At 39.9% G+C, this 19,192-nt stretch overlaps 1 protein-coding gene across 13 annotated transcripts in view; it reads right to left on the minus strand.

Annotated features, from left to right (window-relative positions):
- Nucleotides 1-19,192, minus strand: part of PTPRA (protein tyrosine phosphatase receptor type A) — a 162,762-nt gene that overhangs the window by 69,599 nt on the left and 73,971 nt on the right. For 4 of the 13 annotated variants that reach the window (XM_031656614.1, XM_009216472.2, XM_009216471.2 and 1 more), the window contains 3 exons: nucleotides 17,158-17,200; nucleotides 2,417-2,495; nucleotides 1,563-1,904 (listed from right to left, as the gene is read on the minus strand). In XM_031656614.1, the coding sequence (XP_031512474.1) occupies nucleotides 1,563-1,904; nucleotides 2,417-2,489 (415 nt within the window). In that variant the 5' untranslated portion in view covers nucleotides 2,490-2,495; nucleotides 17,158-17,200. Of the gene's footprint in view, nucleotides 1-1,562; nucleotides 1,905-2,416; nucleotides 2,496-5,343; nucleotides 5,393-17,157; nucleotides 17,201-19,192 lie in introns of those variants that run through there. The other 9 variants (XM_017944957.1, XM_021921191.1, XM_017944956.1 and 6 more) reach the window with 4 other exon arrangements.

The raw sequence follows: 19,192 nt of genomic DNA on the forward strand, positions 1-19,192 counted from the left end.
TTTCAAAAAATTGTATGTAACATTAAAAGAATAAACATGGAACTGGATCATCCATTAAAACAAAACAAAACAAAACTAGTGGTGGCCCGCTAAAGTGATTTCATGAATTGTGTCATGACCTGTACATTGAAAAACATTCCACAAACTACAGTTTCATCATCGTAAAATACTTTCACCTATAAAACATAAAATAGAACTTACCTCACAGGATTATTCTAGAAAACTCTTAGTACGATGCCTAGCACACAGTAATAACTATGACAAAACTACATTAACTTTAAAGCACAAAGCGAGTGTCAGACATTACTTGTCTGCAGTCCTCTATTTCATCAAGAATAGTGAGATGCCATCTGCATTAAAGGTACCTTCACATATTTCACTGGGAACTATCAGAGCAATAATCACAACAAAACTAACAGCTCACACTTAAAAATAGTGCTTAACCTGTGCAGGCATCTTTGTAAGTGCTTTACCCATATTAACTTGTTTAATCCTAATATCTCCTCTATGAGGTAAGAACTATTACTATCACTCATTCTTGTTTCACAGACAGACAAACTGAGGTAGAGAGATCAAGTAAGCCAGCTATGCCATAAACATGACTGGTTTATGGAAGAGCTGGGATTCAAACTCAGTGTGGTACTGAAGACTGCCCTCTTAACTGCAAATGCTGTCTTGTCTTTACGGCAGAAAATATGGGGAAAAGCTGGCAAGTGAAGGGTCTGAGTTATAAGGCATAGTAAAAGATATCACCTGTAGTAACAAATGAGAACCAACTGAGCAAACAGTTCCTGAATGTTCCCCATGAGCGAGATGTGATTCTGCTTAGGGGCACTCACCATCTAACTGGGAAGAAATTAGAGCCAAAGGGCTGGGGAACACAGAACAGGAAAGAGTGATTTTTGCTAGAAAAGGGATGACAGTTACATTTACTCCTCCCAGAAGCCCTTTGAGGGTCTCTCTAACCCTCTTTTACAGACAAGGTACCTAAGGTTCAAAGAGGTCAGAAACTTGTCTTACCTGTCCTGGTCTCAGACCCACGTCTCTGATTTTATCCTTGGGACTACTGCTTCAACCTGAGGCCCTGAACAACTGGCACTGCAATGTAACCATTTCCCAGAGCCTCTCTAATGACACCCCTAGCCATATCTAATTGTCATGGACATCAATATCCACTCTCCTTTCCATGGTCTCCATGGATCCCTCCCTTTTCAAACCTAATCTTATTACTCATTCTCTGTGTCTTTTCATCTTCAGTCTCTTGCATCGTCAATGAGCTCCTCTCTTTCTCTTTTTAAGCCTTCTCTACCTTTAAACACATTTAAGTCCTCTCAATCTAACCAGGATCCCACCTAGCAGAATGATATTCTCCAGAATCTTTCTTCTTTCCTCTTCACTCATGCTAACCAGATATGCCTAAAAATTTCAAATATAGGTTTCATTACTTCACTTGAGCAATTTTACTTATTTGAAGAAATTTTAAGGCTAGGAAACACAAACAAGGTAATAAAAGGATGAATAAACTCAAAGAGCAAAAGAATAAAGAGAATCATCTCTAGTACCTGAAGGAGGGAAAGCTTCTGGAGTGGTTGCTGCGGTGCTGGAATTCCCCTCCCAGGGTTCTGTTCTGGCATCCGTGAACTGGTTATCTGGAAGCCACGTTTCATTTGGTAAAATTGTAGTGCCTATAGAATTGGTGCTTGCTGTTCTTGTGGTCCCATTGTCAGAGTCTGAAGAATTGACAGTGGTTAAATAGGTGGGTCCCAGAGTTATATTTGGGCTGAATGTTGGTGCCACAGAAAGAGAAGTTAGTGAAGAAGTTGGATTTGAAGTTTTGGCCTCTTCTTTAACTGGTTCTGCCGTTGATGAGTTAATTAATCTTGTAATTCCTACAGAAGGTGCAACTACAAACACCAAAAAACAAGGAAATATCACATGAAGAATGTGAGGCTAAAAAGTTGTGAGACACAAAGCAGCAAGCCTTAATAAACTCTCAAACATATGGAGACCAAGCAAAGACCAACCCCCCAATACCCACCCACCCACTATGTTTTTATTTAATGCTGGACCTTTCCTACCTCCTCCAAAGGACTATGGTTTAAGGGAGAAAGACATAAGATTCTTCACTTAGTTCCTCAGAAACCATATATAGAGTTGTAAATATCAACAGTTTATTTTACTTTTCAGGAAATAACACATAATCTCTTTGATTTATTTAAAGCAGTTATATGTATGAAAAACAATGCTGAGCATTCAATACAATTCCAAGATTTCTGAAGACACCTATTTTACCATCACTTCGAATAAAATTTTTCTATTCCTTTCTTCAAATACCATCTTGGTTTTCAAATTTGGCTCATTAAATGTGAAAGCAAAATTTCATTTCAAATAGCAGCCTTATCAAATTACAATTTACCTGTGGTAGCATTGTTGGCACTGACACATATCAGACCACTGCCAAGCAGAACAAGAGTGAACCAGGAATCCATGCTTATCTGGAAAATAGGGAGCCATGTTAGATGAGGTCCTATATTATCATGACTATGTCTGAGCTGGTCACCAGAAGAGTATTCTGGATTTCCAAGCTATTAAAATGTGTGTCTAAACCAATGATCTTTTGGGATCCTGATATGAATGCTTCCTCAGATATCCAATAACTAACTAAGTCTTTATAAAGATTGACTATCCCTTATCCAAAATGGCTGAGGACTAGCAGTGTTTCAGATTTTTTTTTTTTTAAAGAGATAGGGTCTTGCTCTATTGCCCAAGATGGAGAGAGTGGTATGATCATAGTTCAGTGCAGCCTCTACCTCCTGGACTCAAGTGATTCTTCTGCCTTAGCCTCCTGAGTAGCTGGGACTACAGGCATGTATCACCATGCCTGGCTAATTTTTAAAATTTTCTGTAGAGACAGAGTCTCACTATGTTGCCTAGGCTGCTCTCAAACTCTTGGGTTCAATTGATCCTCCTGCCTCAACCTCCCAAAGTGCTATGATTACAGGTGTGAGCCCCCACACCCAGTCCCTAATCCAAATTTTGAATCCAAAATGTTCCAGTGAGCATTTCTTTTGAGCATCATGTCTGTGCTCAAAACGTTTCAAATTTTGGAGCATTTCATATTTTGGAATTAGAGATATCCAACCCGTAAAAATAAAAATAAGTCATAATAGGACTCCTTTTTTATTTTTTTTGAGATGGAGTCTCGCACTGTTGCCTGAGCTGGAGTGCAATGGTGTGATCTTGGCTCACCGCAACCTCCACCACCTGGGTTCAAGCAATTTCTCCTGCCTCAGCCTCCCGAGTAGCTGAGATTACAGGCATGTGCCACCATGACTGGCGAATTTGTTTGTATTTTTAGTAGAGATGGGGTTTCTCCATGTTGGTCAGGCTGGTCTCACACTCCCGACCTCAGGTGGCCTGCCCACCTCAGCCTCCCAAAGTGCTGGGATTACAGGTGTGAGCCATCGTGTCTGGCCCAAAAAACTTTCTTAAAAAAGTCACCTGTGCTAGACTGCAGCTTTGTGGGTGAGAGCTAGGGAGCAGCCCCTTTTAAAGATCCCAAGTTGATTGCTAGGTGCAGCTTTACAGTTTTCAGAGTGAGAAGTATGGAGAAGGTAGGCTGACTGCACTGATGTACTGCTGCCCTTCAAGGAACACATTATATAGCTGTTCTCAACCTTTATGCCACCTCAAACCATGTAAGATAGTAGCACGTTCCCACCAGTAATAGTGGTTTGTTCATCCATTCAGATTTTTATGCCCTATACTGAGCTAATGCTAGAGAAATAACTGGGGAGCAATACACTCACAAGCCCCATCTTCACAGGACTCACAGTCTAAAGTGTTCAATATGGTAGTGACTCTCCAAGGGAAGTAGGACATACATCTTTAAGGGACACATGAAAATCTCAGGGGTATAGGGGAAGAGAGGGAGATGTAGGTGGTTCATATACACCCCAGGAGTCTACCCCTGGTGCCAGCAGCGGTGCCTAGCAGGGAGATGGACTCAACAGTGGCCTTCAGGTGCACCCACATGAGATTTTGACCATTTCCCCATTCTTCCTAGGCTGTGATTATTAAACCAGTGATATACTGTTAGATTTTCACAAAACTTACATTTTTATAACTCTGTGGAAGAGCTGGATAGTGAATTAACATTGATCTCTGGCAGAATCCAGCTCAATTACTATCTGAGCCTAATCCAAAATTGGAAACTCAAACAATTTCCTTCACAAGGGTCAAAAAACAAGTGGAAGGCTGACTATTATACATGTATACATGTCTATTCTTGATAAATCAATAGAAAATGGTTTTGGGAAAAATAACTACATATTTGAGGGGAGGGAATTAGACCACCATCTCACTCCATATACCAAAATAAATTCCACATAGGTTTAGAAACTAAATGTTTGAAAAACACATTTTAAAAGAAAATAAATGAATATGTGAGCTCAGGATGAGGAAAAAGTTTCTAAGTATAAAAGGCAATGTAAGAAATCATAAAGCTAGAAGTGGAATATCTCACAGCAGAAAAAACAAAAGCTTCTAAACATAAAGAAGCCCATCATAAACAATGTTTATGGATAGGAAGACTCAATATTGTCAAGATGTCAGTTTTCCCCAAATAAGTCTATAGATTCAATGCAATATCAATCATAATCTCAGCAAGTTATTTCGTGAATATAAAAAGGCTGATTCTAAAGTTTACATGGAGAAACATTAAGATTCTGAAGGGGCAACTCAATATTAAAGAAGAGTCAAAGATTAATGCTATTGGACTTCAAGACTTACTTTAAAGCTATAGTAATTAAGACAGTGTGGTATTAGCAAAAGAAAAGACAGACAGATCAATGGAACAGAACAGAGATCATAAACAGACTCACATAAATATAGTCAACTGACAAAGGAGCAAAGACAATAAAATGGAGCAAGATAGTCTTTTCAACAAATGACAATGGAACTAGACAGCTACATACAGAAAAATTAATCCATATCAGACCTTATATCTTTCACAAAAATTAACTAAAAATGAATCACAGACCTAAATATCAATCATAAGACTATAAAATGCCAAGAAGATAACAGGAGAAAATCTAGATGACTTTGGGTATGGTGAGAACTTTTTAGATATAACATCAAAGGCATGATCCATGAGAACATAATTGATAGTCTGGACTTTATTAAAATATAAAACGTCTACTCTGTGAAAGACAATGCCAAGAGAATGAGAGGACAAGCCACAGACTGGGAGAAAATGTTTGCAAAAGATACATCTGACAAAGGACAGAGAATTCTTAAACTCAACAAGAAAACTAACAACTAGATTAAAAATAGGCAAAAGACCTGAACAGACACCTCACCGAAGAAGATATACAGTACGGCAAATAAGCATCTGAAAAAGACATAGAACATCAAGACATTAGGGAATTGCAAATTAAAACAGGATACCACTACACATCTATTAAAATGGATTTTGGTTTTAAAATCCAAAACATTTGAGAATACTACATGTTTGTAAGAATATGGAGCAGTAGGAACGCTCATTCACTGCTTGTGGGAATGTAAAACGGTACATCCACTTTGGAAGGCAGTTTGGTAGTTCTCAAAAACATAAATATGCTCTTAACATATGACCCAGCAATTGTGCTCCTTGGTATTTACCCAAATGAGATGAAAACTTATGCCATTTAAAAAAACCTGCACATGGACGTTTACAGCAACTTTATTTATAATTGCCACAACTGGGAGCAATCAAGATATCCTTTAGTAGGTGAATGGATAAATAAGTGATGGCACATCCAGACAATGAAATATTACTCACTGCTAAAAAGAAATAAGCTAAAAACATGAAAATACATAGAAGAAACTTAAACACATATTACTAAGCAAAAGAAGCCAATGTGAAAAACCATGGAGACAGTAAAAGATCACTGGTTAAAAAAAAAACAAAGAAAAAAAAAAAGGAAAAAAAAAGTCCAGGTGTGGTGACTCATGCCTGTAATCCCAAAACCTTGAGAGGCCAAGGCAGGCAAATTGCTTGAGCTCAGGAGTTCAAGACCAGCCTGGGCAACATAGCAGGACCACGTTTCTATAAAAAATACAAAACTTAGCTGGGCATGGTGGTGTGTGCGTGTAGTCTCAGCTACTTAGGAGGCTGAGGTGGGAGGATCACTGGAGCCTGGGAGGTTGAGGCTGCAGTGAGGAGTGATTGCATCACTGCACTCAGGCTTGGGTGACAGAGCAAGACCTTGTTTTGTTTTGTTTTGTTTTTAAGGGCCGGGCACAGTGGGTGGCTCATGCCTGCAATCCCAGCACTTTGGGAGGCCGAGGCAGGTGGATCACGAGGTCAGGAGATCGAGACCATCCTCGCTAACATGGTGAAACCCTGTCTCCACTAAAAAATACGAAAAATCATCCGGGCGTGGTGGCGGGCGCCTGTAATCCCAGCTACTCGGGAGGCTGAGGCAGGAGAATGGCATGAATCCAGGAGGTGGAGCTTGCAGTGAGCCGAGATCGCGCCACTGCACTCTGGCCTGGGGGACAGAGCAACACTCTGTCTCAAAAAAACAAAAAACAAAAAACAAACAAACAAAAAAAAAACAAATCAGTGGTTGTGGGGCTACAAAAAGGAGAGAGGAGTAAGTAGGTGGAGCAGAGGATTGTCAGGGCAGTCAAACTCTTCTATATGATAGTACAATGGTAGACACATGTCATTATACATTTGTCCAAATCTACAGAATGCACAACACCAAAGCTTGAGTGATAATGAGGAGTCAATGTTGGTCCATCAGTTGCAACAAAGGTACCACAGTGGTGCAGGATGTGGATAATAAGGAAGCTGTGCAGGTGTTGGGGGCAGGGAGTATTTAGGCACTCTATTTTCTTTTTTTTTTCTTTTTTTTTTTTTTTTGAGACAGAGTCTCACTCTGTCGCCCAGGCTGGAGTACAGTGGCGCAATCTCCAGTGAGTGAGTGGTGCTCACAGAAGAGATAAATCATATGAAATATCCAGTGCTGGTAAGAGTCATATGAAAAGGACTCAAATACTGGTAGGAATAACAATTAGCCTACAATAAAAATTCCTTTCCAGAAAGGTAATACAAGAACAAGGGAAAAGAACAAAAGTAGAGATGGGGTTTCACCATGTTGGCCAGGCTGGTCTTGAACTCCTGACCTCAAGTAATCCACTTGCTTTGGCTTCCCAAAGTGCTGGGATTACAGGTGTGAGCCACTGCACCCGGCCTAACAGTCCCTGTTTTTGAAAGTTTTTTGCCTTGTGCTTTCCTTTCACTGAAGACACTGTAAGTGTCTCAGTTTTCTTCCTGTGCCCTAGGCCTGCTATTCTCCTGGATGACTTCAATATCCTCATGGATGACAACCAAAATCCACATCTAGGCCAGCCTCTCAGTTCCTTGACTTCCTTAACTCCAATGACCCTATCTCTCTATTATACTTGGGCCACTCATGACAATGGCTGTACTCCAGATTCTGTTATTACCCAGAAAAGCCCCCATACTGAATAAATCTTGCCTTCCCACTCTCCAAACCACGCTTTCTATCCTTGTAGTTCTGTCTGTTATGCCTACTACACCTGCTCTCTGACCTCATCCAGGCCTTCAGTCTCTTGAACCCCTCTCTAATTCTTTTCAATATCTCTGCTCTATCTTTACTTCCTTCTCTACCAAATCAAGAAAACCTGGTGTCAGTTCAATCATTCTTTTGTCCTAACTTCCCTCGCGACACTGTTCTTTTACACCAACATAGAAAGAAAAATCCCAAACTGTCAGCCCTATACTTGGACTGCCAAATGCTGCTTTAAAAAAAAAAAATCAAACAACTCATAAGGGTTGTATCACTACAAATCACTATTTCTGCTTCAGTGGAACCCTAAGCACTTTCTGCAGTCTTTCTGTCTTTCCTTAGCTCTCTCCAATTCTCCACAGCGATTACTTCAAACCTCCTTTCCCCTCTAACCATCTCCTCCCACAAATTTGGCTGTTGGCCTTGCCTACACTTCCAAGAAAATAAAAGCCATTGAACTGGACACCCTTAACTCACCAGTCACTATATCCAGAAAATTTCCCCTTCCCTGAAATTCCACCCAAGAATCTCAGTCCTTTAGGAACCCTGCATTTTTTTCTACCACCATCTCCAGCTTTAACCCTCCCTTTCATACCAGTTTTTAACACATTAAGTTTTCAAAGAAGATGAAAAACTTCTTTGCATCTACATCAATCCTCCAGCTATCATGTCTCTACTCTGCTTAATAGCCAAATCTCTAGAAAGGGTTGTCTCCATAGAAATCTGGCTTCTTTTTCCACCATTCCACCAAAACAGCTGCTTCCACATTAAAGAACGACCTTTTTAAACATATTTGCAACTCATTCACAAAGACCAATTTCCCCAATACATAAAGGGTTTACAGATTAAGAAAAAAAGGACCAACAGTCTAAAAGAAAAACAGGTAAACGATATGAAACATAACTCACAAAAAAAAAAAAAAAACCATACAGTTCTCTTAAATGTATGAAAAGATGCCCAACCCCATTGATGATCAGAGAAAGCAATGCTGGGAGATACCATTTTTTATCTATCACACTAGCAAACATAAAAAACTTTGACAATGCTGCATTGGCAAGAGTTTGGGTAAACAGGTACTCTCATATATATAAAAAAATCTATAAATATTCATCAGAATTACAAATGCACAACCCCTCTGACACAATTCCACTTCTGGAAACTTATTCCACAGATACATATCCATACTTTCAAAGTGACCCATGTACAAGGTTATTCAAAGTAGTATTGTTTTCAAGAGAAGAAAACTGGAAATACCCTTAATGTCTATCAATGGGGGAGAGAGATGTGATTAAATAAACTATGGCTGATTTATTTATTTAGTTTTATTTACTGAGATAGGGTCTTGCTCTCTCACTCTGGCTGGAGTGCAGTGGGACTATCATTGAACTTGGAAGGATAAAGAGTAATTGGCCAAGACAATGGTCAGACATAGTCTTTCAAACTGAGATGACTTGGGAGCTTGAAAAAGCCGGTCTGGTCCTGGGAACAACAAAGACCTAGGTAAGGGCATCATGTGGGGCTTCAACAAATATCTGTTAAATAAATGTAAAAATGGAAGACATGAAAGACCAGGGTGGGTGAGGATAGGGTGGGGCGGGGAAATGCACACAATGAGGCTGGAGGAGGCAGCGATCAGATCATGAAGGGGCCTGGACATCACAATGAAAGTTTTAAATTACCACTGAACACACTGGAGAACTACCAAAGGTTTTATCACAGCGAGGTTAAATGGAACAATTTAGATTTTAGAAACAATGACTGATGGCAGAGTGAAGGATCAACTGGTGGGGTCTGAAGTAAGGAGGGTCACTGACTGAAGCTTTCAGAAGTAATCTAGACAACAAACCAGATGGATCTCACAGCAGGGCAGGAATATCTAAAGGAGATGAGGAGAGAATTTGTAGTTGGAGGTAAGCAAAGCCCAGATGTCTAACTTCAGTGACCTTCAATGCTATAAGCTGGAGGATGACCAGTGTTGGGGAATGTGGTGGGGAAAGTGATGAGGTTAATTTGAACATTGAGAATGTGTGTTATTAGAGTACATGTTGTACCTGTTGGGGGTGGTGGGAAAAAGGACAGAATGGCAGACAGGCAATGACAAAGTAGCTGCCCTGGAAGTCAGGCAGAAAGCCAAAAAAGGGAGGAAGACAGCTCTAAGAGTGACAAAAGCAGCAATGAGCTAGCCAGGCAGCAGACATCTGAGAAACACAGTAGGCAGGAGTAGGTGGGTGCTGATGAGTGGAAAACTGATACATACCACCAGGGGAGGGTGGAGTAGGAACAGCACTCTAAAGAGCTGCCAGTGACAGAAATCAGCCTGAAAAACTGGCAAGCGTCTGAAGAAGTCATAGAACACCAGATACCAACTTTCATTATAGGTCTTCTCTGGAGAAAGGCAATGTGATAGAGAAGTCCAAAACAAAGAGAAGAGACCTTCCCCAACATTGGTGAAACTAAGGCACTGGAGAGCAGCTCACTTCCATAGACGACATTATATAGAGAATGAAACTAGACTACTAAGGCTGTGAAATAGATTCTTAAGTTCTACTGCTTCTAAGTTCCACCTAAAACAAGATTCAGTTGGGGACCTTGAAAGACATGAGTCTGGAGGTATGAAAGTCAGTCAGATTACTACAACAAACACACACACAAAATAGAATTTGGTATAGGTTTATATTGCAGATTAACACAAAGAACAGTATGAAAATTTATTTGTTCTGCTTAAAGCACAACTTGGAACAAACTGCCTGATACATGAAACCAAAGTATAGTACAGGTTATCTGCATAAAGTAAAAAATAAAAACAAACCAGTGACAATTTTGAAAAAGAACAATAAAATGGGAGAAATCTATCTACTCAGTATTAAGGCTTACTATATAGCTACCATATTTAAGACAGTATTAGCAGAGGAACAGACACATAGATCAATGGAGCAAAATATAGAACCAAACAGACTCACATAAATATGCCCAAATAAAAGTTGCAAAAGCAATTCAATGGACAGCCTTTTCATCAAATGGTACTCGGAAAACTGTATATCTACATGCGAAACAATAACACTGGACCCTTCCCTTATACCATATGCAAAAATTAACTAAAAATGGGTCGAAAACCTAAATTTAAGTCTTAAAACTATAAAACTCAGAAGGAAACAGAGGGCAAAGTTTCACAACATTGGATTTGGCAACAATTTCTTGGATATAACACCAAAAGCACAAGCAACAAAACAAAACACAGATTAAGTATGACCTCATCAATATTAAACACTTCTGTGAATCAAGAATACTATAACAGAATGAAAAAGCAATCCATGGATGGAAAAAAATGTGTGCCAATCACATATCTGATAAGGAACCGAAATCCAGAATATATAAAGAGCTCCTACAACTCAACAACAAAAACAACCTAATTATTACAATGGGCAAAGGGGCCAGGTGTGGAGGCTCACACCTGTAATCCTAGCACTTTGGGAGGCTGAGGTGGGAGGATGACTTGAGCTTAGAATTTCAAGACCAGCCTGGCCAACACAGTAAGACCTCATCTCTACAAAATACATTTAAAAGTTAGCTAGGGGCCAGGTGTGGTGGCACACGCCTGTAATCCCAGCACTTTGGGAGGCTGAGGTGGGTGGATCACCTGAGGTCAGGAGTTCGAGCCCAGTCTGGCCAACATGGTGAAACCCCATCTCTACTAAAAATATAAAAAATTAGCCAGGCGATGTGGCGGGTGCCTGTAATCCCAGCTACTTGGGAGGCCAAGGGAGGAGAATCACTTGAACCCAGGAAGAGGAGATTGCAGTTGCAGAGAGCCAAGATCATGCCATTGCACTCCAGCCTGGGCAACAAGAGCAAAACTCTGTCTCAAAACAAACAAACAAAACAAACAAACAAAAAGTTAGCCAGGTATGGTGGCATGTGCCTGTACATCTAGCTACATGGAAGGCTGAGGCAGGAGGATTGCTTGGGTTCAGAAGTTTCAGATTACAGTGAGCTATGACTGGTGCCACTTACAGCTTGGGTGACAGAGAAAGACCCTGTCTCTTAAAAAACAAAACAAAACAAAACAAAACAAAACCAAAAAAAAAAAACCCTGGCTGGGCATGGTGGCTCACCCCTATAATCCCAACACTTTGGGAGGCTGAGGAGGATGGAGTGTGAGGTCAGGAGTTCAAGACCAGCCTGGTCAACACAGTGAAACCCCATCTCTACTAAAAATACAAAAACTAGCTGGGTGTGGTGGCGGGCGCCTGTAATCCCAGCTACTTGGGAGGCTGAGGCAGGAGAATTGCTTGAACCTAGGAGGCAGAGGTTGCAGTGAGCCAAGATTGCGCCACTACACTCCAGCCTGGGTGACACAGCAAGATTCTGTCTCAAAAACCTATTTCATACCCATCAAGATGGTTATTGTTTAAAAAAAAAAAAAAGGTTGGTCATAGTGGCTCACGCCTATAATCCCAGCCCTAACTAACACAGTGAAACCCCGACTCCACTAAAAATACAAAAAATTAGCCAGGCGTGGTGATGCGCGCCTGTAGTCCTAGCTACTCAGGAGGCTGGGGCAGGAGAATCGCTTGAACCCGGGAGGCAGAGGTTGCAATGAGCCGAGATTGCGCCACTACACTTCAGCCTGGGTGACAGAGTGAGACTCTGCCTCAAAAAAAAATAAATAAATAAATAAAACAACCCCCCCCCCCCCCGCCAAAAAAAATCCAGAAAACAACAAGGGTTGGCGAGAATGTTAACAAATTGGAACTCTGAACATTGCTGGTTGGAATGTAAACGGTACCATACTGTAGAAATCAGTATTGCAATTCCTCAAAAAACTAAATGTATTAACATACGACCCAGCAATTCTACTTTTGGGAACATACCCAAAAGAATCGAAAGCAGGAACTCGAGCAGATATTTATACACCAACATTCACAGCAGCATTATTCACAATAGCCAAAAGGAGGAAGCAACTTAAGTGTCCATCAACAGATGAATGGATAAATAAAATGTGGCATATATATATGACGGAATGTTAGCCTTAAAAAGGAAGGAAATTCTGACACATGCTACCACATGGATGAAACTTGAAGACATTATACTAATAAGCCAGTCACAAAATGAAAATATTGTATGATTCCACTTATATGAAGTACTTAGAGCAGTCAAACTCATAGAGAAGGAAAACAGAATGATGGTTGCCAGGGGCTGGGTTAAGGACGAATGAGAAGTTAGTGTTTACATGTGTACAGAATTTCAGTTAGGGAGGATGAAAAAGTTCCAGAGATGGATGGCAGTGATGGTTGCACAACAGTGTGACTATGCTTAATACCACAAAACCGTATACTTAAAAAGAGTTAAAATGTTAAATTTCATATTATGTGTATATTTAACTACAATTTTTTTTTTAAAGACAGGAGAATAAAAAGGCAAATCACAGGCTGGGAGAAAATTTTGCAAAAAATATATCTGACAAAGGATTGGTATCCAGATATATAAAGAACTCTCAAAGCTCAACAGTAAGAAAATAAGTATCCCAACAAAACAATGGGCAAAATATTTGAACAGATATTTTTATCAAATAAGATATATGGAAGGGAAATAAGCACATGAAAGATGCTGCAAACTATTAATCATTAGGGAAATAAAAAGTAAAACATAAAATATCAGCATATACCCACTAAAGTGACCAAAATTAAAACAACAGCTATACCAAGTGCTGTCAAGGATATGGAGCAATCAGTACCCTCAGACATTTTTGGTGCAAATATAAAATGGTACAACCACTTTGGAATATCATTTGACAGTTTTTCTCTTTTTTGAGATGGAGTCTCGCTCTGTCACCAGGCTGCAGTGCAGTGGCACGATCTCGGCTCACCGTAACCTCCGCCTCCCGGGTTCAAGCGATTCCTTGCCTCAGTCTCCCAAGTAGCTGTAATTACAGGCACGCGCCACCATGCCCAGCTAATTTTTGTACTTTTAGTAGAGACGGCATTTCACCATGATGGCCAGGAAGGTCTTGATCTCTTGACCCCGTGATCCGCCTGCCTTGCCTCCCAAAGTGCTGGGATTACAGGTGTGAACCACTGCGCCTGGCCTTAAAACATAGATTTCATTGTTATTCAAGTATGATGAGGCCAACAGATCAGGAGGTGATTGCCACTGACAAGATAGTTACTCGCAGTTCTCAAGAGGAAGGCGCACACCATGCCATGCAGGGGCTACATGAGGAAGCACTAGGGTCAGTCAGGAGGCCAACAGAATGGGATGAAAACATGGGCAAGAGCCTTTATGTGGTTTCAGTGGAAGGAATGGGGAAGGCAGGGTAAGCATGTTTAGGGCTGGCTAGTTTGAATAATTTCAGTGAGTTTTGCAGCATAGGGATGTCCTTAGTTTCCTGGTATCTGATCTTGAAATGAACAGGGCAGGTGGATAATAGATAGGTGTCAAAGTCCTATGAGAGCCACATAAAGGAGGCAGCTAGAGTATGAGTGAGTTATTAACTGTCTCTAGGAATTGGCTAGCCCTGACAAAGGATCAGAAACACACAGTTGCCAGGAGCAGTGGCTCATGCCTGTAATCCCAGCACTTTGGGAGGCTGAAGTGGGCGGATCACAAGGTCAGGAGATCGAGACCATCCTGGCTAACATGGTGAAACCCAGTCTCTACTAAAAATACAAAAATTAGCTGGGTGTGGTGGCAGGTGCGCCTAGAGTCCCAGCTACTCAGGAGGCAGAGGCAGGAGAATGGTGTGAACCCAGGAGGTGAAGCTTGCAGTAAGCCAAGATCACCCCACTGTGCTTTAGCCTGGGCGACAGAGCAAGACTCAATCTCAAAAAAAAAAAAAAAAGAAAGAAAGAAACAAACACATGGTTATTACTATACTATGTGATTTCACTTGTATAAAACTCTAGAAAATACAATCTAATCTATAGTGGCAAAAAACAGACCAATGGTTGCTTGGGGATGAAGGAATGGGCAGGGGCAAGAGGCAGTGATTATAAAAGGCACAAGAAAACTTTGGGGAGAGATTATATGTTCACACTCTTGTTGTGGTGATACTTTCCTGCTCTATACATGGGACAAAACATAATAAATTTTACACTTTAAATGTGTACAGGTTATTGTTACATCAATTATAAAGTTGTTTAAGAATTATAGGAATAATCAATGAAAAGAAATACAATGAAAAGAATTTCATTTTTATTGTATAATAAAAATGAAACAAAGCCAAAAATAGTTATTTGATAAATTAACAAACAGGTAAAAAGAGAAGACACAAGTTAATTTTTTTTTTTTTTTTTTTTTTGGAGACAGTTTCGCTCTGTTGCCCAGGCTGGAGTGCAGTGGTGCGATCTCGGCTCACTGCAACCTCTGTCTCCTGGGTTCACGCCATTCTCCTGACTCAGCCTTCCGAGTAGCTGGGACTACAAGTGCCTGCCACTACGCCCAGCTTATTTTTTTTTTTGTATTTTTAGTAGAGACGGGGTTTCACCGTGTTAGCCAGGATGGTCTCGATCTCCTGACCTTGTGATCCTCCCACCTTGACCTCCCAAAGTGCTAGGATTACAGGCGTGAGACATGACGCCCAGCCCACAAGCTAATATTATAAATCAAAAGTGGAAATAATTACAGAGGTAGCAGATAAAAAAATTGAGATTATCTACAACTATAGGCAAATAAAACTAAGAGAAATGAACGCATCTCTAGAAAAAGAATTAAAAACTAGCCCAGGAAGAACAAAAGACCTGAATATTCTTACAATTAAAGAGGTTGACCACAAGTTCAAATTTGTCCCCCATAAAAAACACTGGACCCAAATGGTATTACAGGTGAGAAAACAAGAGTGACTAGTTCCCAGCTCATTCTAAGGAGAGAGCAAAACCAGGCACCAAAACTGGACAAAAACATTACAAGAAAGAATATCACAGGCTCACTTTTACACAATAATATATATTCAAAAATAATACCAAAGTATCAACAAATTGAATCTAGCATATAAAAAAGATAAATCATGATCCACTTGAGTTTATCCAAGATATACAAGGATATTTTAACATAAAATCTATAAATATAATTCACCCATATTAAAAAAGAAAGTTCATACAACCATTTCAATTGATGTAGAAAATGCACTAGATAAAAACACACGAATTCAAGATTTTAGAAAATCCTCTTAAATAGAAGAAACCTTCCTTAACCTGATAAAGCAGTTACTATTTAAAAAAACAACATTATGCAATTATCTTCAACAGAGAGAAACTGAAAGCATTCTTTTGAAAATCAGAAATAAAGTAATCTACTATCACTTCTATTCAATATTGTTAGAAAAGTCTTTGCCTTCACAACAGGAAAAGAAATTTGGCCACGTACAGTGGTTCATGCCACTGTAACGGCACTTTAGGAGGCTGAGACGGGAGGATTGCTTGAGCCCAGGAGTTCAAGACCAGCCTGGACAACATAGCAAAATCTAGTCTCTACAAAAAATTTTAAAAAAGAAAAAGAAATTAAAATTATAAGAATTAGAAAGGAGACTAATATTTGTAGAAAATCTGATTGTTTACATAGAAAACCTACGAGAATTTAGGCTGGGCATGGTGACAAAGTGAGAAAACATCTTAAAAAAAAAAAAAAGAAAATCTACAAGATTCTATATGAGGTAAGTTATTGGAAATAACAGGGTAACTTTGTCAAGGTGACTAGATATAGAATTTTTATACCCTAGCAAAAACAGCCACTGATTTGCACTCAAGAAAGGGTCTGTCAAGTTAGGCAAGAACCAATCTGTGTCAATGCCGATAAAGAATCAGATGGGAAGGAAGCGAAGGCACATAAGAAAGGCAAAAATGGGAGAAATTGTAGAAAAGTGAGTGAACTGAAATCTGACATCTTAAAGATTTCCCCATGAGGTACGCAGCAAGATCAAAGGCTAAGAGAGGAGGGGGAGATAGTGGGACATGGTTTTTTAAAGTATTAAGACTAATACTGGTGCTATAGAAAATGGCAGGAAGTGCTGACACCAGGCAGCCCAGCAGCCCCGAGGGCCCCGGTGAGATAAGATCCATTTTTCCAGGATTCTTTTCTGAAAAAATGCTCTAAGCACTAATGGTATGGCGAACATACAGAATTAAGGTTTTGCTAGATGAATGTAATGAAGCTATAAGCAATGAGGGAAGAGAATGAACTGCTGAACCTCAGAGTTTAGCATTGACAGGAAAGGAAGGCAGATACTAGAGACATTAGAGAAAATAAAAAACTTAAGTGGCTAAAACCCCAAAAGTTGAGAATATTTACAGTGAGAATAACATAGTAGGTAAACTGGAAGGCCCCAAGAAGCTAATTTCACCAGAATTTTTTGGAGCCTATTGTAGTTGATGGACTACAGTCCTTGAAAAATCAATACATATGACTAATTTTACATACAGTTCCCTTGACATGTATGGATCTCAGTAAAATGCAAATCCTTTACCATGCACCCCTACCCCAGATTATGCCATAAGCAGCTTACTAAGTAGCCCTTCAGAATTCCATGTTTCCTTTCCTCCTCCATTTCTGTAGAAAAAACTTAAAAAACTATTTCAGTACTTACTAGCTTCTTTTAAAAAGTTAATTATGCTCTTTGAACATGTGTCCTAGAAAAAAAGAAATAAAAAACATTTAATTAGGAGTATCTAGGTTATGTGAAGCATTCATCAACCTCCTATTGACAGAAATTATCTATAGGCAAATTTTATATATAAGTAACTTTAACACGAACACTTCTTAAACTTTGGCCTAGTAATTTCACAAAAATTAGGCTGCAAGTCACCCTGCTTATCAGATACTGGCAGACGCTAACTTCTGCGGGTATGAAGCTAATCAATACTGAAATCTCTTATCTTTTCAGGAGGATTGTTCATGTATTCAGTGTTTGCAAAGAGTTCCTGCTGAGCTAAACACAGTCCAGTGTGCACTCTACGAAAGAGTCCATGAGACAAGCATGGGGGAGGGTAGGAAGTTTAATACTTTCACAATGCCTGTGGAGAGGCTGGCAGTGATGAAAGCCTAGAAAACTCATGAAAGGACCTTTTATGACCAGGGTGAATGTAGAGCACAAAAGCAAAGTCAGATGACCCACTTAAAGCTTTGCCTTTACTGATGAGATTTCATTCTCATTCCAGATTAGTCTCTCTCTAGAAAAAGCAAACCTTATATAAGAGTTGGAAAATTAAGATACAGGAAGCATGATTCTACTAAGTTCCAGTTTTTCCTTCTCAGATATCAGCCTAAGTCCTAAGGTCTGTGGCCAAAGACAGAAAATACAAGGCTCTGAGAAATATGCCATTTACTTGGCGTAACAATCTCTGTTGGGCTTTGAGGAAATTTAAGCTCTACAATCCATAGATCAGACCAGAAGTTTAGGGTAGCAATATTATGAGAGGAAATGGTTTCTTAATCTGTCTCTAGGACTTATATAAAGCAAATAAATGGTAAACCTGATTTGTAAATTAATAACAGACCAAGTTCCTTCAAAGCAGAGAACTACTTATTTGTTCATTCATTCAACTAAGTTCCTTGTCTTGTGCCAGGCTGGAGAGAGAGAGCAGCTCTTGTCCTCAAGGAGCTCACATCTCAGGCATCTTCTCACCCCCCTTTCTCATGTTAACCAAAACATTTCAGGTTAATCAATGAAACTCTTCATCCAGGAGGCAGATAAAATGGCTTCTCTTCATTTTGATTCATTTGCTCTTTTATTTATTTTATTTTATTATTATTATTTTTTTTTTGAGAAGGAGTCTCACTCTATTGCCCAGACTGGAGTACAGTGGCGCGATCTCGGCTCACTGTAACCTCTGCCTCCCAGGTTCAAGCGATTCTCCTGCCTCAGCCTCCCAAGTAGCTGGGATTACAGGCATGCGCTACCACGCCCGGCTAATTTTTGTAATTTTAGTAGAGACAGGCTTTCACCATGTTGGTCAGGCTGGTCTCGAACTCCTGACCTTGTGATCCGCCTGCCTCAGCCTCCCAAAGTGCTGGGATTACACGTGTGAGCCACTGCGCCTGGCCTATTCTCTTTTAAACAGAGAAATAAGATGGAATATTCTTATCCGATCTTTTCTTCTATAATTAAAAAAGGAATACGAAGAAACTTGACATAGTCTCTCTTCTCATGGATTCTCTTCCGTACTTCCCATCCCAATTCCATGTTTGCTCTCTTTTTCCTCCCTCCTTCTGTTTCGTTTTGAACAAAACTACAGAGCTAGACCTGGAGCCTAGATTCACTGGTAGTCAAATCACTAATTTTTCTGAAGGTAAATGGGAGAAAAATGGGGGTTGCAGGGGAAGCTCATTAATACAATTCTAAATCAATCTCAGCTCCCTACTGCACAACTTCCCCTCCCTCCTCCCACATACATTTTTGGTTCTCATCTAGTCTTCACACTGGTAACTGCTTCTGCCTGGCAGTTTCTGTTCTAAGCCCTCTTAGTTTTCAGCTTAAACAAAACCTGCCCCTGCTGATCATGGTAGACCCATTCTTATCCTCTGTCTACTCCAAACATTCACAACCATAGCAGCCTACTCATTGCTTAAATAGAACTTAATATATAATTAATTACTTAGCTATATAAATATCTATATCTATC

The sequence above is a fragment of the Papio anubis genome, chromosome 16 (genome assembly GCF_008728515.1).
Source record: "Papio anubis isolate 15944 chromosome 16, Panubis1.0, whole genome shotgun sequence".
In the NCBI taxonomy this organism is placed as follows: Eukaryota; Metazoa; Chordata; class Mammalia; order Primates; family Cercopithecidae; genus Papio; species Papio anubis.